This window comes from Ovis aries, chromosome 2 (genome assembly GCF_016772045.2).
Source record: "Ovis aries strain OAR_USU_Benz2616 breed Rambouillet chromosome 2, ARS-UI_Ramb_v3.0, whole genome shotgun sequence".
NCBI classification, from domain to species: domain Eukaryota; kingdom Metazoa; phylum Chordata; class Mammalia; order Artiodactyla; family Bovidae; genus Ovis; species Ovis aries.
The window spans coordinates 143,336,863-143,360,376 of record NC_056055.1 but is presented as its reverse complement, the minus strand read 5'-3'; the positions used below and the strand labels follow the sequence as shown (position 1 = coordinate 143,360,376).

The 23,514-nt window shown below is 37.9% G+C and overlaps 1 protein-coding gene across 1 annotated transcript in view; it reads right to left on the bottom strand.

Moving 5' to 3' along the window:
* SCN9A (sodium voltage-gated channel alpha subunit 9) overlaps positions 1-23,514 on the bottom strand; it is a 166,489-nt gene that overhangs the window by 11,236 nt on the left and 131,739 nt on the right. Inside the window, exons 19-24 of the mRNA XM_027964893.3 lie at positions 18,620-18,774; positions 16,152-16,325; positions 12,018-12,140; positions 7,475-7,756; positions 6,635-6,688; positions 5,653-5,790 (exon numbers count right to left, since the gene is read on the bottom strand). Coding sequence (XP_027820694.2) covers positions 5,653-5,790; positions 6,635-6,688; positions 7,475-7,756; positions 12,018-12,140; positions 16,152-16,325; positions 18,620-18,774 — 926 coding nt within the window. The remainder of the gene's footprint in view (positions 1-5,652; positions 5,791-6,634; positions 6,689-7,474; positions 7,757-12,017; positions 12,141-16,151; positions 16,326-18,619; positions 18,775-23,514) is intronic.

Below are 23,514 nucleotides of genomic sequence, written 5' to 3'. Positions count from 1 at the left end.
GTTTGTGACACTGTACAGGAGACAGGGATCAAGACCATCCCCGGGAAAAAGAAATGCAAGAAAGCAAAATGGCTGTCTGAGGAGGCCTTACAAATAGCTGTGAAAAGAAGAGAAGTGAAAAGCAAAGGAGAAAAGGAAAGATATACCTATTTGAATGAAGAGTTCCAAAGAATAGCAAGGAGAGATAAGAAAGCCTTTCTCAGTGATCAATGCAAAGAAATAGAGGAAAACAATAGAATGGGAGATACTAAAGATCTCTTCAAGAAAATTAGAGATACCAAGGGAACATTTCATGCAAAGATCGGCTCAATAAAGGACAGAAACTGTATGGACCTGACAGAAGTAGAAGATATTAAGAAGAGGTGGAAAGAATACACAGAATTGTACAAAAAAGATCTTCATGACCCAGTTAATTACGATGGTGTGATCACTCACCTAGAGCCAGACATCCTGGAATGTGAAGTCAAGTGGGCCTTATGAAGCATCACTATAAACAAAGCTAGTGGAGGTGACGGAATTCCAGTGGAGCTATTTCAAATCCTGAAAATGATGCTGTGTAAGTGCTGCACTCAACATGTCTTCAAATTTGGAAAACTCAGCAGTGGCCACAGGACTGGAAAAGGTCAGTTTTCATTCCAATCCCAAAGAAAGGCAATGCCAAGGAATGCTCAAACTACCGCACAATTGCACTCATGTCACATGCTAGTAAAGTAATGCTCAAAATTCTCCAAATCAGGCTTCAGCAATATGCGAACCATGAAATTCCAGATGTTCAAGCTGGTTTTAGAAAAGGTAGAGGAATCAGAGATCAAATTGCCAACATCCGCTGGACCATTGAAAAAGCAAGAGAGTTCCAGAGAAACATCTATTTCTGCTAATATTATTGACTATGCCAAAGCCTTTGACTGTGTGGATCACAATAAACTGTGGAAAATTCTGAAAGAGATGGGAATACCAGACCACTTGACCTGCCTCTTGAGAAATCTGTATGCAGGTCAGGAAACAACAGTTAGAACTGGACATGGAACAACAGACTGGTTCCAAATAGGGAAAGGAGTGTGTCAAGGCTGTATATCGTCACCCTGCTTATTTAACTTCTATGCAGAGTACATCATGAGAAACGCTGGGCTGGAAGAAGCACGAGCTGGAATCAAGATTGCAGGGAGAAATATCAATAACCATGGATATGCAGATGACACCACCCTTATGGCAGAAAGTGAAGAACTAAAGATGAAAGTGAAAGAGGAGGGTGGAAAAGTTGGCTTATAGCTTAACATTCAGAAAACGAAGATCATGGCACCTGGTCCCATCACTTCATGGAAAATAGATGGGGAAACAGTGGAAACAGTGAGAGACTTTATTTTTGGGGGCTCCAAAATCACTGCAGATGGTGATTGCAGCCATGAAATTAAGACACTTACTCCTTGGAAGGAAAGTTGTGAACAACCTAGACAGCGTATTAAAAAGCAGAGACATTACTTTGCCAACAAAGGTCCATCTAGTCCAGGCTATGGTTTTTCCAGTGGTCATATATGGATGTGAGAGTTGTACTATAAAGAAAGCTGAGTACAGAGTTGATGCCTTTGAACTGTAGTATTGGAAAAGACTCTTGAGAGTCCCTTGGACTGCAAGGAGATCCAACCAGTCCATCCTAAAGGAGACCAGCCCTGGGTGTTCATTGGAAGGACTGATGTTGAAGCTGAAACTCCAATATTTTGGCCACCTGATGTGAAGAGCTGACACATCTGAAAAGACCGTGACGCTGGGAAAGATTTAGGGCAGGAGGAGAAGGGGACGCCAGAGGATGAGATGGTGAATGGCATCACCGACTCAATGGACATGAGTTTGGGTTAGGCTCCATGGGTTGGTTTTGGACAGGGAGGCCTGGTGTGCTGTGGTTCCTGTGGTTGCAAAGAGTCGGACATGACTGAGTGACCGAACTAATCTGAAGGTTGAATAATCTCACTCTACAAGAGTAATTCATTGGTTTGTTGTTATTTATAATTCCTGTTGTTGTTATTAACCTTCCAAATAAGGTTACTGTTACCGAAAAGGGTTGATGTTACTTAGAATTTACTTACATGTACCAAAGTCTGTACTAGTCATTTGTGTAAATACATTGCATACATTCCCTTCTATAACTTGAACTCATTAATAACTTAAGTTCAAATTTTTAGAAGTGTATTTTCTGATGAACTATTAAAACCCAATCATCACATAGATTTGTTAAAGATAAAAACAGTATTTATAAGACTTAAGGACTAGTTTCAAAGACTAGTTTGAAAAACTAGTAAAGTGGGGTTGGCTATTAGAAAGAGGTATGGGTATTTGGTGGGTGTCCCAGGTGGCTCAGCAGTAAAGAATCTGGCTGCCAAGTGGGAGATGCAGGTTTGATCCCTGAGTTGGGAAGATCCCCTGGAGAAGGGAATAGCAACCCACTCCAGTATTCTTGCCTGGAAAATTCCATAGACAGAAGAACCTGGTGGGCTATAGTCCATGGGGTTGCAAAGAGTTGGACATGACTGATCAACTAACACTTTGACTTTCACACCAAACCGAGATCAAAGTGTTAAAGTTAAAAAGCACTAAGAGGCCACATTTCATTTTGGATGGGCTTTGCACTCAAACAGAACTTTGGATCCTAACTGCCAATGACCTAGTTCTTGATTTGAAACAAGCTGTTTACTCTTTATAGGCCTCGGTTTATACACACATACAAAGGTACCACTTTCATTTGTTTGTTCTATGGATTAGATGAATTCTTACACATTTTGTATAGCACAGGAGGCCTCCTACGTAGTAGGTTATTAACTGAAGACAGCTTGTTCCTGTCTTCTTTCATTCTCCAAGTAGGTTGGAAAGAAACTGTAAACTTATTCAGAAAGGGGCAGAAGATGAAACGCATGTTTCAAATGCAAATGAAACACTGGAAGAATGGTAGGGGATAACAGGAGCTGTCAGCGTTTTGAAATTAGTAATTGTGCCTGATGTTACTGGTAATGGTGTCTATTCATCCCATCTTCCTGCAGTGGCAATTCTTGTAAGAATAATATTTAAAAGCAAGGGGAGTAAAGCAGTGAGGGCTGTGGCGGTCCTGTCATGATCATACTGCTCTTTCTAGACACACGTGCAATTCATCCTCTATAGGAAATGTTACAGAACTATATACGTGTGCTTATGTATCACAGGTAAACATATATAATGACGAAAGTAGGAAAAATAACTACACTGGAAATGAAGGTATAATTTATATATTTTTTCAAGATTATTATTTATTTAAGATTCTCTGCCTAAAGGCATGAATATATGATAATACTAATTTTGACTGTCAGATATAAAATGTTAGAATGGAACAAGGAATTTTAAAAGTTCTTTGAAAAATAAACACCTGTGTTCAGAATGTAAGCATAAACAACACAATATTTACTACATTTTCCGTCACCCATGAACAGTCAATCATATCATGAATAACATTTCATTGCAAGTACATGTCTTTTTTTAGGTACTAAGCAAGTACCTGGAATCACTTCCTCTTGTTATTCTATACCTTATCCTTCTAAAGTCTCTTTTCCTATGGGTGGTGCTACAGCCACAGTAACTCAGTTTACTTTGAGAAAACTGAGACTTCACAGACAATTTTTTCTCCTGCAAACCACAAACAATACTGTAGATCCTACCCCCTAAAATCTCTTAATTGAATGTATCCCCTATTCTCTAGTGGGCTTCCCAGGTGGCGCTAGTGGTAAAGAACCCTCCTGCCAATGCAGGAGACATGACATGAGATTCCACCCCTGGGTTGGCAAGATCCCCTGGAGAAGCTATGGCGACTCACTCCAGTATTCTTGCCTGGATAATCACACGGACAGTGGAGCCTGGTGGCTATGGTCCACAGGGATGCAAAAGGTCGGACATGACTGAAGCGACTTAGCACTCACACACACGCATTCTCTAGTGCTGCAAATGACTGATTTGGAGAATGAAGTGTGGTCTGCTGCTGCTGCTGCTAAATCACTTCAGTCGTGTCCAACTCTGTGCAACCCCAGAGACGGCAGCCCACCAGGCTCCCCCGTCCCTGGGATTCTCCAGGCAAGAACACTGGAGTGGGTTGCCATTTCCTTCTCCAATGCATGAAAGTGAAAAGTGAAAGTGAAATCGCTCAGTCGTGTCTGACTCTTAGCGACCTTATGGACTGCAGCCTACCAGGCTCCTCCATCCATGGGATTTTCCAGGCAAGAGTACTGGAGTGGGGTGCCATTGCCTTCTCCGAAGTGTGGTCTAGGTTGCAGGTAAAGCAGAGTCTAACCTAGTCTTTGGGCTCTTACAGTCATTCTCTGCATCGATGATAGATTAATTTTTTTTAATTAAAGCTGGGTTTTCATAAATTCTGGGAAAAGAGACCTCAGAGTTGGATCTACGATGCAGCTACTTCTGAGCTATCCGATCATGCGCAAGGCACATAACCCCTCTGAGAGGTGACATGGGGATACTATGCCCTCTACACTTACAGAATGTGATGAAGATTACTGGGCAAAGTACTTTACACAGGATCAGACATGTCATCAAATCTTAATAAATGTGTATGTCCTGCTTGTACGTTCCTCCTTGTTCAAAATACTCCAATGACATCAGCTCCTATTGAAAAATATCTAATATGGCTTTTCAGATCTGTGCTCAAGCAAATCAAGACCTCTTACCATTTCTTTTCTCAAAACTACATCCCAGCTGGATGGTCTGGTATTTTGCCTGGATCGCTGCCTCCTTTATCATCACTGTGCATGTGCTCAGACATATCTCTGACCTCCTGTGGACTACTTATCCTTTGCCTCCCCGTTGCTATGTGTCCCTTCATCCATCTTCCAAGGCCAGCTCAGTTGTCACATACATCATAAAAATGTTTTAGCTGTATCTAGCTTTCCTCTAACTGCCTGTTTATATTCCTTGTTAACTTCTTATTGCATTTATAACTACATCATATTACAGTATTTGGGGGGTAGAAAGGGGCCTAAATAATATACAAAATATATAAGATAAATTACTGACTATTAAAACCCTATCACTTACCAGGTGCATAATTTTGGTAAATCACTCAAAATCTCTGTGCCTTTCCTCATTTACAAGACAAAGTCTATAATAATAATAATCCCTCTTATGGCTCAGAACAGAATATAGGAACTATTTATGAAAAGCATTTTGAATAAATAAGTAGTGCACTGAGTTTTCTTAATCAAGTCTCCACAGGGAACACTGGGAAAAAAAAATCTGAACAGTTGATGTTTTGCTTAAAAATAATTAGGACTTTGTGGTCATTTAGTCGCTAAGTTGTGTCTAGCTCTTGTGACCCCATGGAGTGTAGCCCGTCAGGCTCCTCTGTCTATGGGATTCTTCAGGCAAGAATACTGGAGTCAGTTGCCATTTCCATCTCCAGGGGATCTTCTCAACTTAGGAATCGAACCCAGGTCTCAGGCATTGCATGATGATTATTTTCTGTGCAGAGATGAATGAGATTAAGCATATCCATCACTGGACACTAAAAACTACTTGGAAAATTAATGAAATTCTAATGAAGTAATTGACATTAAATTTCACATTATATTTTTTGGAAAAATAATTTTCACGTCTTTCAGGGCAATGACAGAAACTTGAAATACTTATCTTCTTTTTCTGTTGGTTGAAATTATCTATGATGACACCAATGAACAAGTTCAAAGTGAAGAATGACCCAAAGATGATGAAGATGACAAAATAAATATACATGTAGAGGCTGTATTCATAAATGGGCTGCTTGTCTACCTATGGAATTAACAAAAGTTAACAGTATGTTGACAACAGATTCATCATTTTCCTTCTCACATGCTCTGACAAGGAAATTCAAATAGTGCAATCCTAGGTAAATGTGGTTTTACAGAAGCCATAGTGTTGTTAAACTTCAACATAATCATTCTTAAACATTTATTCAATACTAAATATAATTTTCAAATAACTACAAAGGGCTTATCCACTTTCTTGGATTATAGGACAATGTAGTAAGTAAATTACAATCCGTGTTATTTCCAGAAAAAACGGTAAAAGAGATGATATCATTTATATAACTTTTGCCTTTTTAAATTTGATTATAGAAATATCTTCACTAGCTTTTGTGATAATATAAACCAGTCAGTAGTTTTCAAAATCCCTTAGTGTGAGACTTATTTCACATTAACTCTTCCAAGGCACTTTAAAATATAAAAGCAGTAAGACGGATAAATAAAACATGTTATTTCATTTTTATTTTGATAAATATTTATTGAACACATTACTGTCAGGCTGAACTAAGTTCTCTATTTATATTTTCTAGCTGGATCCAGAGAACAGCCCCATGAGGTAGTGGTGAATTATTCTCTTTTTATAGATCAATAAACAGGCTCAGAGAGATAAAGTGGCTTGCTGCAAGTCTGATGCAAGCTTGTCTGATACAGCAGAGTCACAGAATTTAAGTCAATGCCACACAGGTAACCGAGGCAACTACCAGGTGGATTTTCTTCAGTGTGTGTGCACGTAGCAAGAGCTTCTTGGAGCTGCTGTTTGAAAACAGCCTAACTAAACAAAGAAGCTTTTCAAAACTGTAGAGTTTGGTGTTATGTTTACCAATACTTACGTTAACAGAATCAACTGCTGCATACATAATATCCATCCATCCCTTAAACGTTGCCTGTAAATATAGCATTGATAGAATCTGAATGTGAAGCTCATAGTCTAAAATAGCCATAAATGAGTAAGTGTATTTAATATTTCAACATTTATTAAGTAATATTAAGTTAGTGAACTATACAGTCATCCCTTGGCACATGCAGGGGGGACTGGTTCCAGGGCATTCCCTGAAGATACCCAAATCTGCCCAGGCTCAAGCCCTTGCATCACGCAGATGCAAAGCCATGGATAAAGAGAGCCCGTTATATTTCAAGATACCAACTTAACATAAAGATGCTGTGTCAAGAAGAAACAGAGGGGGGCACATTGCCAAGTCACATTCTCAATCGCAGTCCCAGTGAATTTCCAGGTTGTTATAATTGCCTGTGAGTTTTGCACCTGAACTTTTATTTTTCCAGAGGGGGTGGAGAGTTTACAGCTAAGTAAAGAAGTAATTTTTCTCCATATCTTAAGGATTTTCTGTACCCGTGGCAAGTCCTTCTGATTTCCTTGTAGTGTGAAAGTAGTAGTCCAAAAAATGACTATTCATTTTTGGAGCAATTCAGAAGGCACAATGGCAGAGGGGTCAGGTGACTCTGAAAAGGTGATTATGGACTAATCACCCGTAGAGCAGTGCAATAGAGCCCATGCTTCTTAACTCATATTTATAGGCACATGTTTTAAGAAAGACCACTTGTGTTTTTTAAGTCACACAGTACTTTATCTTTAATTTTTAGTTAATAGCTATATGATAATGACAGTGCCTCCATCCAGTGTGCACTATATTATCAAGCATTCATATACTTACCACTTGAAGTAGAGACAGGTAACCAAGTCCAACATTATCAAAGTTCACTTTTAGGTTTTTCCATCGCACATTTTGACTAACATTCATAAGCGCAAGACAGGCAGAACGGTTTTCAACTTCATTCGTAGGAAACCGTAGTCCATTTGTGGTGTTAATACACTCATAAAACTTCCCAGCAAACAAATTTACTCCCATGATGCTGAATATCAGCCAGAATATGAGGCACACTAGCAGCACATTCATGATAGAAGGAATTGCGCCGATGAGTGCATTCACAACCACCTAACATTCAAAACAAAGAAAAGAATGATTAGGACCAGTAAGGATGTTAAATAGGCAACATTAATGAAACATTATGCAGAATTTAAAAAGTTAGAAAAGCTACCCTTACATGTTTAAGACATAAGACTTATTGAATGCCTACTACATGCTCAGCAGTGTGCTAAGCAGGACAAAATGAGACAGGAGCCCTGTGCTCAGTGAGTTTATAAAAATACATGAGGATCACACAGTGAAACTATTAGCAACAACACAAAACAATTTACTAAGATTAAATGACAGTTCAAATAAATTAAATAAATAAAAGAATAAACCAAAAACCTGATGTATGTAAGGTGAAGTCATAAAATCTGCATGCTCTAGAAAAGAAAGAAATGTATAAATATAAATGATTAAATAAGCAAAATGTACATTTAAAGGTTCATAGTCCTAGAATTACCAGTGCTAAAATTCTTCCATGTAAACCATTACTGTATATAAGCTGGAATTAAGATTGGGAATCTTTTTGTGGTTTGAACACCTTAGATTTAATTGGTTCTGCTAGTTATGTGATGGGGCTTCCCGGGTGGTACTAGTGGTAAAGAACCTGTCTGCCAATGCAGGAGACATAAGAAACTCAGGTTCGATCCCTGAGTCGGGAAGATCTTCTGGAAGAGGGCATGGCACCCCACTCCTGTATTCTTGCCTGGAGAATTCCATGGACAGAGGAACCTGGTGGGCTGCATCCATAGGGTCTCAAAAAGTTGGACACAACTGAAATGACTTAGCATGCATGGACACTAGTTATGTGATACATTAATATATTTGAGATCTTAGGATCCCTGTTTCCTCATCTGCAGAATGAGAGCAATCTTTTCAAATTTATTATTCTAACTTTAAAAAGCACTTTACATATAAGCCTTGGCTAAATATAGACAGAGTTAGTCTCAGCTAACACAAAAATGCAATAGTTTATCTTTCATGCTCCCTTTATTTCTGCTTTTCAGCCATTTCTACTACTACCTGTCACCAATGCCTCTTTATACTGCACGGCAACTACTCTAATATTTATCACTCTCTCAGTTCAGTTCAGTTGCTCAGTCATGTCCAACTCTTTGCGACCCCATGAACCGCAGCACGCCAGGCCTCCCTGTCCATCACCAACTCCTGGAGTTCACTCAGACTCACGTCCATCGAGTCAGTGATGCCATCCAGGCATATCACTCCTTAGATTTTCTTAATTACCTCATCTTTCCAAACTTACTATCTTCTTAAACTTTGGGGACAAATGCATTAAAGACTAACTTGATAAGTAAAAAGCATATGTTCCCTCTTTTTTTGCAATATGTTGAGCAGGTTCTCAGGACGTTTCCAAAAGGGAAGACATTAAGGATCCCTGATTACTTTAGAGATTGTCTGGAGCAGGAGTTGGCAAACGCTGTCTTAAATATTTTTAGGCTTTGCAGGTCATATGATCTCTGTTGCCACTATTCCATTCTGCCATTGCAGCAACAGACCAGACATAAACCAGTGGGTGTGGCTATGATCCAGAGGGCCTTCCAGGTGGCTCAGAGGTAAAGAATCTGCCTGTCAGTGCAGGAGTCACAGTTTTGGTCCCTGGGTTCAGAAGATCCCTCGGGGAAGGAAATGGCAACCCACTCCAATATTGTTGCCTGGAAAAACTCCATGGACAGAGGAGCCCAGTGGGCTACAGTCCATGGGGTTATACAAAGAGCCAGACACAACTTAGTGACTGAAGAATGCAATGTGATCCAAAGAAACTTCCTTTATAAAACAGGCATCCAGCCTGTGGGCTTTGGTTGTTGACTCTTGATCCAGAACTACAGTTACTACCCTGCAATTCATGGACCTGTAGAGGTTCCATGGGGGCATGAGATTATATGAAAATATTCTGGGCATGCTTTGCTTATGGAGATGATTTATACTTTCACAAGAGTTTTATAGTGCACATCACCCCCAAAAGGGTTACAAAGAACAGGATTAGAGAGTTCAAACTGGTCAGCTATGATTCAAACCTGCATTTTTACCCTCATTTCCTTTACCTTCCCACTATGCTTATCACCTAGGTGTGCTGATCCTTCTAGCCGCTGCTCAAACACCCCTTGCTTATTCAACTCTGTCCTTCTCTACCAAGTTGCACCTCTGCCAGGAATGCCCACCTGCCTGTGAGCTAGGGCCCATTCTTTCAGTCATGGCTCCAAGGTCACCTCCTTATGAAGCCCCTCCCAGGTCTCCCCAGGCAGCCACTTCCATCTTGACTCCTCTAGCACTGGGTGCTTACTGTTTATAGCAGATGCCACAGAATAACTGATATTCCCCTGTCTATCTCTCCATGGACATTGTCCTGACTCACTCCCGGGGGGCTGGGGTCTATTTACCATTGTACTTTTTTTATAGAACAAAATTTGACTCATAGTTGGTGTTGAAAATGTTTGCTGAAAGAATGCACGTTATGATGGATCTCTGAGGGAGATGGATATATGTTGTTCTGATGAGAAGCCATTTGGAGAAGTCAGTAAGTTCCAGAACCTCAAGTCTTTTCAAAGGAAGCTAACTATAAAATGTCTCCAATCATATTCTTTAAAATGACCCTGCATTGTGAAGAAATGTCCCTTTTTTTGGTCTGGCTAATAAACATAACTAAATAGATACATTCGTCACTCTAAATATATTAAAACATTCTCCTTTATCCTATTCACCTGTATTACAGATGGAGAACAAAGAACAGGGTAAAATAATGGACTGACTTAATCACTGAGGGAAGTAGTTTTGTTGGTCAAAGTATATTCCTTGATCATGAAAATGTCACAAGTGCTCCGCTTGAGTCCACGGATCAGTGAGAAGTTCTGATGGCAACATTCTATATACTAATGCTCAAAGCGCAAAATTAATGTCAATTCCAATATTACCTTTGTGTATAAAATGAAACGTAATTTTTCAGTTCTTACATGACAAACAGGAATTGACTTTTACTTATGAAAATTTTTTTTTTTTTGTATAATGATCTCTCATATACATTGGAACAATATGTACTGGATACACTAACTAGCTGAGGTTATAGTCTTAATTAGGTTATCAGGAATATCAATGAAGATCTGCTAGGCTAAAAGATGTCTACCATTCCCCTGAGGCTTCAGATTTCTGAGCCCCACTCCAGAGTTTATCATTCAGCAGATCTAGGGTGCAATTAGGAATTTACATTTCTAGTAAATCTTCAGATGATGCTGACTACATTTAGAGAAGCAGTGAGCTAGATTAATCGGCATGTTAAATTGTTCAGAGACTACAGAGAGGCAGTCAGATAAATAAGTATGATGCAATATAATAAGGATTTTATGTGTTTGAACACATAAAAAGGATGCCCAGTTTTACCTGGACAGACAAGGCACATTTAAATTTAGGTCTAAAGTATAAGTAGGAATTTGCTATATTGATGAGTTAGAGTTGAGACAGGGGAGGGAGAAGCATTCCCAGCCAAGAGAATGGAGGCATGAAAAAGCAGGAACGTATCTGGAGAAGAAATTTGAGGGGAATAGCAACAAATGAGGGCATGGACTAATTAGAGAAAATAAACTCACTGTCCTCTTATCCTCTATGTATTTTATGAAGAAGTTGCTCGTTTCATACAGCCCTAAAGTTAGGTTTCTGGTAGTCATTATTTATCTCACCTGCTTTGTTTCTGAAAAATGAATCAGTTTTCAGGCACTATACAGTCTAGTGCCAATTAAATTAACTCAGAGCTTCCATTTTCTCAAATATAATTTGGAGATATTTCCATTTTCATTGAACCATATATTTCAAGAATGAAATTTAAAGTGATGCCTGATGCTACTTCTCTGTCTTTGCTTATTCTTCCTACCCAGAGTGACTCCTTAAAAAAATATTATTTAAGCACCTGACACAGGCAAGTTCTCCATGACTTGTATATGAGAGATGCTGTCAGGACTAACAGTGTCCCCTTCATTTGCATTTCTTACCATAGGAAAGATTTTCATTTAGGAAGGGAAAAGTAACTTACTTGAATCACTGCCTAACATATAATATGAAGGAGGCATTACTATATTTCATTTACTCTTTGTTAAACAATATGCACTGAAATGTATATATATGCCCATGTATACACACTTATTTATATAGACAGATTGTACATATGTATACATATGCACATGTATATAAACAGTCCATAATTCCTAATTACCCATTTTTCATATTTCATACTCTATTAAGAAATATGAATATATTATCAAGTTTAGTATTTTCTTACCCTCATTCCTTCAAATCTAGATAAAGCTCGCAGAGGTCTTAAAGCTCTAAGTGTCCGGAGGGATTTAATGGGACCAAGATCTGAGTAGCCAAGAGTGTTTGCAACTAATGTAACCAAAGAAACCTGCAAAAAAGAAAATTTTCATTAATCAAAAATGTCATTTAATCATTTCAATTAAATAATAATGCATGATGAGAACAAGTCAATTTTATTTATTTTTTTATTAATTAATAAAAATTTATTGGTGTTCCCAGTCCTGAACACCCTTCCCACCTCCCTCCTGAGCAACCAACAAAGGTCCATCTAGTCAAGGCTATAGTTTTCCAGTAGTCATGTATGGATGTGAGAGTTGGACTATAAAGAAAGCTGAGTGCCAAAGAATTGATGCTTTTGAACTGTGGTGTTAGAGAAGACTCTTGAGAGTCCTTTGGACTGCAAGGAGATGCAACCAGTCCATTCTAAATGAGATCAGCCTTGAATGTTCATTGGAAGGACTGATGTTGAAGCTGAAACTCCAATACTTTGGCCACCTGATGTGAAGCACTGACTCATTTGAAAAGACCCTGATGTTGGGAAAGATCGAAGGCATGAGGAGAAGGGGACGACAGAGGATGAGATGGTTGGATGGCATCACCAACTCAATGGACATGAGTTTCAGTAAACTCTGGGAGTTTGTGATGGACAGGGAGGCCTGGCATGCTGCAATCTATGGGGTCGCAAAGAATCGGACATGATTGAGCGACTGAACTGAACTGAAGAGCAACTCAACAAGAGCAACATGATTTGTATATAAAGTTATCTACAAATTGTCTAAAAATTGGTTAAAATAGATGTCTTTTTAAGGAAATAGATTTAAAGGAAAGTTAACCAGAAAAAAAGAAAATAGAAGGAAAGAAATTTATTTCTTATATCTGAAAAATAAAATCACATATGCTTTTCATACTTTTGTAGGTTTTTCACTTGCTTGTTAATTCTGAACATTTAATTAAAGCAACTATCAAAATTTCAATTGGAATAAAGTCCAGGGTATCTTCTTGGGCTCTAAAATCACTGTAGATGGTGACTGCAGCCATGAAATTAAAAGATGCTTGCTCCTTGGAAGAAAAGGTATGAGCAACCTAGACAGCATATTACAAAGCAGAGACATCACTTTGCAGACAAAGGTCTATATAGACAAAGCTATGGTTTTTCCAGTAGTCATGTACGGATGTGAGAGTTGGACCATAAAGACAACTAAGTGCAGAAGAACTGATGCTTTCAAATTGTGGTGCTAAAGAATACTTTTGAGAGTCACTTGGACAGCAAGGAGATCAAACTAGTCAATCCTAAAGAAAATCAACCCTGAATATTCACTGAAGGTACGGTTGCTGAAACTGAAGCTCCAATACTTTGGTCACCTGATGCAAAGAGCCAACTCACTGGAAAAGACCCTAATGCTGGGAAAGACTGAAGGCAAAAGGAGAAGCGGGTGGCAGAGGATGAGATGCTTAGATAGCATCACCAACTCAAGGGACATGAGTTTGAGCAAACTCTGGGAAATAATGGAGGACAGAGGAGCTTGACAAGCTACATGCAAAGAGACACGACTTAGTGACTGAACAACAATAATGAACTGTGTGATTCTAAAGCTAAGTCCAAAGAGTGTGGCATTCACTCAGCCAAATTTATGTCCTAGTATAGACCTTATTCAAAAGTATTCTGAAGACTTATGATTTTGAAACGAGGCAAATTTTCTACAGGATTTTTCTGCCCTACAGTTTCTCAGAATCAGCAGCAAAGATTTTCCCAGCAATAATTTGTGGGACAAAATCTCAATTGTACTGAAGACGGCTCACTAGTAGGTGATCTCACTGGCTTCACAATCAGTACAGGCATACAAGAACTTCATCATGTTAGATGACCCTCCACAATTGCCACAACCAGTGTCCAATAGAAATCTGTGTTCTTATCTTAAGTTATCTCAGAAGAAAAAACATGGAGGAAAAAGCAATACACATTTTGGTAAGGAACAATGAACTCCTCAATGACCTGAAATCTGGAACTGTAGTCTTTGAATAAGATCCATTTAAAGTATCCATTGTTTCACACTGTGTGCAATAAGAGGCCATGACTAAGAACAATATCTGCAATGCAGTTCATTGGGGTTAAGTAATGACTGAAAGATCCAATTTTCCAGGGAAGATTAGGGGCTAATCAAGAGTCAACTTCCTTATGTTTAACTATTGAAGGAGTAGAAAAAGTTATCAGCTCACTACTGCTGCTGTCAGAAACACAGTGAACTGATTTTTGAATCAGGATGTGTGGTGAAGTGTTTTGCTTGCACATAGCTATCATACTTCTAAATGTCTCACTAAATGTAGTGTAACTGTTTCTTTTTAGGTCCTCATGCTATATATCCCTCTTGCCTGGAAAATCCCATGGACAGAGGAGCCTGCTGGGCTGCAGTCCATGGGGTCACAAAGAGTCAGACACGACTGAGTGACTTCACTTTCACTTTTCACGTTCATGCATTGGAGAAGGAAATGGCAACCCACTCCAGTGTTCTTGCCTGGAGGATCCCAGGGACGGGGGAGCCTGGTGGGCTGCCATCTATGGGGTCACACAGAGCCGGACACGACTGAAGCGACTTAGCAGCAGCAGCAGCTATATATCCTGCATTCCTAACTAATCCTCATATCACTTTTAAATTCACCTAATCTTTCAGGTCCATTAGTTTCCACTTAAGTATGTTTAAAAAATAGGTGTACTTTTAAGTTAGAATAATAAATGTTCTTTTTTTTTAATAAGCAAAAAGAAATTTTTAAAATGTCTATTATAATCTGAATAACCCCTAAGGAAATGGTTAACCTGATCCCCAAACCACTGTTAAGTGAGTGCTATTATATTGAATAAATGCACATCATTGAGAAAATTAAATGCAGTCTGTAATTGAGAAGAACAGCTACATATATGCACATATTTATCTTTCTACTTATGTATACATGTATATAAGCATGATATATGCCCCTCCTGAAGAATAATGGTCAGTCAAGCAAGTTTCAAATAATCAGGAACCTTGCAGATATCAAACAAGCCCATCCTCTGAATATCAAATCATGAGTGGTTCTAAAAGCTGAATAGGCACCAGAATCATCTGGAGGGTTTGTTACCATAGTCTTGCTGGGTCCCAACACCATTGTTTCTGATTTAGTAGGACTTAAGTGGGTCCTGAGAATTCACATCTTTGACAAGTTCCCACCCACATGTGCCAGAGATGTTGGTTCAGGGATTACACTTTGAGAGCAACTGTGCTAGATAGATAAATTTCTGTTTTTGAGATATTAAAAAAAATCTCAACTCTTCCTCTAAATCCATATGCCTAGATGTGTGTGAATATTGTGAATATTGAGCGGAGTTCTGCTCTGTTGCATTATTAAAATATTTTATATACATATACATATATATTATACATATTATATGTATATATAATTTATTTAGCTTTTTGAAAAATATTTAAAAAATTCAAATTGAAGCTATATAACTTTCCTGAATTCTGCATATTACATACTCCAAAATATTGAGAATCACACTTCAGATTTTCAAAATACAAACAAATTCCATTATTAAATAGCCATATCCCTTTATTAACTAAAAATAAATTCAACTTTGCTTGTAAACTTTTTTTCTTAAACTGAGAGATGAAAAGAGCAAAGTTTGGGATAATATTTTAAGAAGTTTGTGAGGATCTTAAATATTTTATAAACATTTTTAGAAGACTCAATCATAATCACAGGTTAGAAGATCTGCATTCTTTCTGTTACTTCTTATTTTGGCTAGCTTTTCTTTAAAACTATTATATTGCAAAAGTATTCATCTTACTATTCATTTTTCTAGGCAGTAACTATGTAACATATATATTAAAAAGGTGAATCAAAAATTCAAATATGAAATTATTAGTATAAGTATCAAAAATCAAATTTCTCATAGAGGAAGTCTGAGAGAACACAGGAGATTATAAGGTATAGCTATGCCTTGGAAAAAACTTTTTTGCATATCACCTATCTAAATATGATTAATACACAACATTAGTGAGATTTTTCAGACCTCTTATTATTAAGAATAAACCGTCTTTAAAATTTACTCAAAAGTACCTACATCGACAATTAAGAAATCCAGCCAACACCAGGCATTGGTGAAATAGGTTTTGTAACCATATGCTACCCATTTTAGAAGCATTTCCAGAATGAAGATATAAGTGAATATCTTGTCAGCATACTCCAGGATAATCTTAATGGTCTTTTTCTTTTCAATGTATATATCTTCAAAAGCCTGTGAAAATAACATTCAAATTTAAATTCGGTACAACTTAAAGCTTATGATTCAAGACCAAAACAGGAAGTGAAATTCTGATAAAGAGATCACTGACATATTATACTATTATGGGCCTGCTGACTTTCTTCTGGTTTAGTTACAGTGGAACACATGTGCTTCCAAGTAAAGGGAAAAAAAGAAAGAAAGTCTGTTGCTAAGTTGTGTCTTACTCGGCAATCCCATGGTCTGCAGCCCTCTGTCTGTGGGATTCTCCAGTCAAGACTACTGGAGTGGGTTGCCACTTTCTCCTCCAGGAGATCTTCCAATCCAGGGAATCAAACCTGGGTTCCTGCATCTCCCATATTGCAGGCGGATTTTTTTTTTTTTTTTTTTTTTACCACCGAGTCACCAATCTGCCCGGTAGACGTAAGAGACGCCAGTTTGAGCCCTGGGTTGGGAAGATCCTGAATCCTTCAGGATTGAGAGACCTATCCCATTCTCATCCACTCCAGTATTTTTGCCTGGAGAATCTCATGGACAGACAAGCCTGGCCACAGTCCACAGGGTTGTAAAGAGTCAGTCACAACTGAAGCGACTTAACACTCAAGCACACACGCAGGCGTAACACTTAGTTCTCATCAGTACAGGTGGCTGGTCACCAGAGGTCAGGAGAAATAGGGTGCAAAAGAATGAAATTACTTATAGTCCTATAAAAGAACCATGATCTCTGACTCTTTCAGTGATTTCCACTATCTGACACCGCTACACTCTCCTACAAACTAGTAAGTCCTAATAATTTAAGACATGATTCCAGGGTCAGCCCCTCCTATAAATCTCTCTCACCCTGCACTCTTCTTCAAGCCAGCAGTAGGATTTAGAGCCTCTCCTTCAGCTCTTATGTGTTTATGAATTCTCAGTACCTAGCTCTATGTCAAGAACACAATAGGAAAGTTTTGTGAAATGAATCAGTGCTGTAGCTTAATAAGGCTATAGCGCACAGAAGATGGTTTCTTTCTTTGAATTTTTCACCAACCCTTTATCATTCATTAAAATCTTCAGCTCCACTGATATCTGTTATATTCATTCCATCAATGTGACACCTTTTGATACTTCCCAAGAACTTTCAGTGAGTGGTAGATGATGATACTATGGTTACAGCCACAAAGTCCTTGAGAAATAGTTTGAATGGACTTAAAGAACTGAGTTAACTGAAGCAATTGAAAATGACTGCTGACCTAGACAGGTCTAAAGGATTAGGATTTTCTCTTTCAAGTTTAAACAATATTCACCTTGTTGGAGAAAATTAAAGCAAAGGACCTTCATCTATAGTGGTTAACAGTGGTCTACTTGTCCACAGTTATGGACTTGTGCCATTCTTATTCTTCTTATTCCAAGTTTTTCTATCAATACTTTAAATATAATCCTTAGCACTTTTTACAAAAGGTTATTGTCAATATTGAGGAAACACAGAAGTTGGGATACAGAGAATGGACAGACCTACTAAGATGTTGAGAGAAGGTTCTAGCAGTTGGCAGGGTTTCTGAATGACAATGGAACTGAAATGCAAGAATTAAAGTCAAGCCCTCAGGACTTACTTGCTTCCCTTCTCTAAGTCAAGAAAAAGCTCAGGGAGCCTCTAACTCTCCCAGATCCTTTTCAAACCTCATAGAAAGTGCTTAGCACATGTGTAAGAATGAAAGACCTATCCCATTCGCATCCTAAAACTACAGTATTTTCTCTTATGCAAGATGCTTCATAAGTTGACACTGTCTGTCTTTTTCACAGTATCTCTGGTCACCACCCACCTCCCTGGATTTGCTCATCCTCCCACAACACTTTCTACAGTTTGACAACTTTCAATTTCCTAAATGTCTCATGCCATTTCATGCTTCACTCCGCTCAGGCCACCTCCCTGGCTGGAAAATTCCTATTCATCTTTCTAGCTTTTGCAAAACATCATCTATGTTTCTGAATTCCCAAGCAGATGACTCTTCTTGCTCCAGAGCTTAAACGTGCATGTACTTCACTTACAAACATACCCGAGTTCTGTATCACCCGTGCCTCTTACTTCCCTGAGCTCTCTGATCTCCTTGAGACAAGTCTGTGGGTCTTAAACATCATTGCATTCCAGGAGGAAGAATAATGCCTGGCATGTAGTAAATATTTACTAAGGTGACTAACATGTTATCCTTTACTGATCAGAGGGATTAATTTTTAAGTAAAAAAAAAAAAAGCCACAATATTTTTAACTTCCAACACATTTATTAAAGATAATGACCATCCATTTAAGCATTAGGTGTAAGATCACTTACCAGAGCACCACTGCTGAGCAAGATCATGAGAACAATGAAGCTTTCAAACCAACTATGCTCAACTATCCTGAAGCAGGTTTTCCTGATGTTCCACCAGATTTTTCCTTTCCCCGATTCTATGTTGACTTGACAGCATGGGAACCTCTGTACGCAACCTGGCAAGAAAGACATGCATATAAAATCTGGATATTCAGAATAAATAAAATACTTAAGAATATTATTGAATGCAAAGTGCTCCCTATGATAATTCCTCAACCAAATAATTTCAAGCGCATCTGAAGCTTCAAATAATTTTAACTTGGGTGTTGCTTTTTCTTATCTCCTAAATCTCCATGGCATTTTCTTAATATTTGTCAGTAATTTCTAACTTGGATATACTTGTGTTTTCTATATTTCCCTAGTTCCTCATCAACCTCTTCTACAGTATTTAAACCACATACTGTTAATTATTATTGCAGCCCTAATACAATCTTAATCCTGATACACAGTGAGCAGTAAACAATGATTGGTGAATCAACATAAATCTCAAGATAATATTACATTTCATGACCTTCTTGATGTGAATTTAGTCTACAATCTGGTGCTGCTTCAACTCCTCTAAAAAAACACTTTTGAGAAACAGCATTCTAAGTAATATTTTAAAAATTAGTGGAAGGACCTATAAATTCAGTTCAAAATAAATACATCTTGATTATAAGATGCAGATAAAACTTTCAAATAATGTAAGTTAAAAACCAATTTGACTTTGGAATCACAGATGTAAAACATACTTCTATAAAAAAAACAGGAATTTTTTAATTTATTTAGGTTTATTCATTCACATCCTTATCAAACATTTATTGAGCAAGCATTTTACTCAGCTGTGTACACAGTTTCTTCTTATGGAATCTATTTTTGGCTTTTAGTTAGGCAGCTAGATATAGAAATAAATGGCTACAATAGGATAAAGCAACTAAAAGGACAGATATGCCAGGGTTATTTTTGGTAGCATGGAAGACATTCACCTAAGCTGGCTTACTTTGTTGAAGAAGTAAGGTCAGAGGAGGTTTTCTGGAAGAGGTGTGTTAAATCAAAGTGTTAGTCAAGAAGAGTTTGAATGGAATTCCAGCCAAGAGGCAGCAAAATGTGTACAGGGATTATTTCAGAACTGAGATGAAAGCAAAGTGTACACAAGAGGCACGGATGAGAGAAGAGGCAGAGAAATTGGTCAGATTATAGAAAATATTTTCCCGCACCTTAAGTAGTTTGGTCCATGTCCTATATTCTAACGAAGGGTAAGTAAGGGTTGTGGGTAGAGAATTATATAGGAAGATCATAATTTAAATAGACATCTCCAACCCAGACTAGAAAACAATTTAGGGTGCTGGTTCAGTATTCCCAACAAGAAAAATAGATTAGGGTAGCTTTTGTTAGGAACTAGAGCAGTAACAGAGTCAAGACATATTTGGTATAATCAGTGGGTTTGCTGACTGACTGGATATGGATGTAAGAAGAAGGGAGAAGCCCAGACAATTGTGAGGATGTCAGCAATGAAGACCACAGCAGCAGGAGCTGCTGGGGTGGTAATGAGTTTGAGATGCCTGTGAAATCTCTAAGCACAGAGGTCCTGTAGATATTTGAAGGTGTGAATCTGTGAAGTTTAAAGGAAAAGTCTGGGCTGGAAAAGAATGTGAAGGAATGTATGTGTTAGCATGTATGTGTCAGCTGAGATCAGGACAGCTGTTAAGGCCACACAAAAAAAAGTATTTAGGGTGAGAGAGAAAAGGGGCAAATCTGGAACATTCTGGAACAGCTATATTAAGAGAATTCAAAGGTATGCTGGAACTAACTCACATTGGTCTTGATAACTTATTGCGAAATTGTCAGGAAAATTTTGTTAGCCTGTTGTTAAATGCAGCTGTTATCAAAAATTAAAGTGTATAAACCTAAAAGTCTAACTTTAGAAAAGGTAATAAATACTAAAAACATATTACTATAATAATTTTACTACAATTTACTATTATTTATGCTCTTGAGGGGACGACAGAGGATGAGATGGCTGGATGGCATCACTGACTCGATGGATGTGAGTCTGAGTGAACTCCGGGAATTGGTGATGGACAGGGAGGCCTGGCGTGCTGCAATTCATGGGGTCGCAAAGAGTCAGACATGACTGAGCGACTGAACTGAACTGAACTGAACTGAATGCTCTTGAGTACCTTTATGTATTCTACCTGGTTGGTAGAAGTATGTTACACTGTTGGGCTACTGTGTGTCTCTTTTCAACTCCACATGCAGCAAAGTGATACCAGTAGTTTGAGATGAGTCATGGGAATCTTTACAAAAGTTATCAAGTGCTATAAGTCAAGGCTTGCTGATTTTCTAGAGCAGACTAAGAAAGTGATGGATAAAATGTTAATAAAACAGTAAAAGTTATGTGTGTTTGCAGCCATTACACTGTGAATAGCATGACAAATTTGAGGAAAAATTCCTTTATTGCTCAAATCCTATTATCTGATTCAGCAAAAATTTGTTCGCATCACTGATGAATGAGTCAAGTTCTGACAGGAAGTCTGTTTCATGATACCGATTAATGTAAACGAAAATACCACGTAACCTTCAGGTTAAAACTATTCTTGGTTATCAATTGCAATCATTGTTATAAATTTTAAAAATTGGCAAAATTCACACTCTGAGAACTAATTAGCTATATGGAATAGTCAGTGAAGGATGTTGATTATATTATTATTTGTAAATTGTGTACCACATATCCTTTACATCAACAAAATATGGTAAACTGATGGCAGTACATACACCATTTTTTTTTTTTCTTGGAGAACTGGTTGTTAAAGTTTTAGCTGTACATCACTGGGATAGGTGGAAGAAAAGAAAACCCTGAAGGAAATGATGGAGTTGGCGGTGGGGGAAATGTGCAGGAGGGTGAAGTAAAAGAAAAGTTAGCAAGGAAAAAGTTTCACAAAGGACTGTGAACACAGCTATGACCAAGAGAGGCTTAGAGAAATAACAACTGAAAAATTTTTAAATTAAAATTGATTAAAGAATAAACAATCAAAATTAATTTAAAGACAAGAAAGAATTTAAAAAGAGGTACTACAGTTAATTCTTCTCTTAAAAATCTTAGATGTAAAACCTCATTTGGAGAGAGAGTAGAATTGGGAGAGCAAAAATGAGCAGTGCTTTCAGATACTTGTTTCAGAAGTTTCAGTTCAGTTCAGTTGCTCAGTCGTGTCTGACTCTTTGCAACCCCATGAATCTCAGCACACCAGGCCTCCCTGTCCATCACCAACTCCCGGAGCTCACCCAAACTCATGTCCATCGAGTCGGTGATGCCATCCAGCCATCTCATCCTCCGTCGTCCCCTTCTCCTTCTGCCCCCAATCCCTCCTAGCATCAGAGTCTTTTCCAATGAGTCAACTCTTCGCATGAGGTGGCTAAAGTATTGGAGTTTCAGCTTCCAAAGAAATCCCAGGGCTGATCTCCTTCAGAATGGACTGGTTGGATCTCCTTGCAGTCCAAGGGGCTCTCAAGAGTCTTCTCCAACACCACAGCTCAAAAGCATCAATTCTTTGGCAGTCAGCTTTCTTCATAGTCCAACTCTCACATCCATACATAAAAGCCTTGACTAGACAGACCTTTGTTGGCAAAGTAATGTCTCTGCTTTTTAATATGCTATCTAGGTTGGTCATAACTTTCCTTCCAAGGAGGAAATTTCATGGCTGCTTTAAAAATAATTTCCGTGTCTATCACCCAATATGTTTCATTAAAATATTGAGCCTATCAAGTAATAACTTCATATAATCATAGCCTGTATGTTCTGAAACAACATAGCTAGAATTTCAATGAAATACATTTTTTGGACAATGTACTGTACTTCTTCTATGATTCTGTAGTGAAATTAGTTCATTGATTCATAATAGGAGGTAAGTCTTAGTAAATAATTTTCAGCTTTATAGAAATGTAGCAAGCTATGTTCTCCCCCAAGTCTCTGACATTTTTCCTGGCATGTATATTTTATGTGTTCTTGCCCTTTCTGGGAACTTCTAAGTTCTGGCATCTCCTGCATTTGACAGGCAGATTCTTTACCACTGAGCCATCAAGGAAGCCCCAAGAAGATTTTACCATTTGGGATTTATTTTTGTCAGTATTTAGATTGAAGAGAATATTATTCTTATGATTCAGGCAGGAAAAGGCACTATATATTCTAATTAGAAAAGTAGATAAACCTTTTATCTGAGATGAAGGTGCATAAATATTTTCCTCAGGATTTATCATACCTCACAGTTTCTCTCTTATTTTGAGACAGGAGTACAAGACCACTGCCTGTTTGACCATCATAGAAAGGTATATCCCAAGAGGTTTCCAACCTAGCTGGTTAGCAACAGTATCACACTTTCTTTTTTTAAAGGACTATTAATTAAATGTAAACATAACAGAGAACCTCTCAAACATTTTAATGGGTCCCCATGGGTAAATGCTATTCCTTTTGGGTGGTTTCATTTATTTGCTCTTATGAGCCATTACATAAAATCTCCACTGGTTTTCATCATGTTAAACTAATGCTTTCAAATAAAAAAGAAACCACAGACTTCTTCTAAGACAGTTTATCCATTAATAAAAATGTAACAGCATGATCAGTATAATTAATGTAAAAACTGATTAGAAAATGTCTTTTTTAAAACACTTTAAAAATTCTAAATCCTTTAAAACAAATGTTTTGTCCATATTTTCCTTCAAAAAAAAAAACAGACAAAATAGGCACAAAAGAGTTAGTTATTGTGTTATCAAAGTTAGGATTAGTTATTAGCTATTTTTTAGGAAGTTGAACTCAGAACACTTGAAGGCAGAGCTGAGTTAGTGCCTCCTATCAAATTAATAGAAAACACATCCTTATAAGG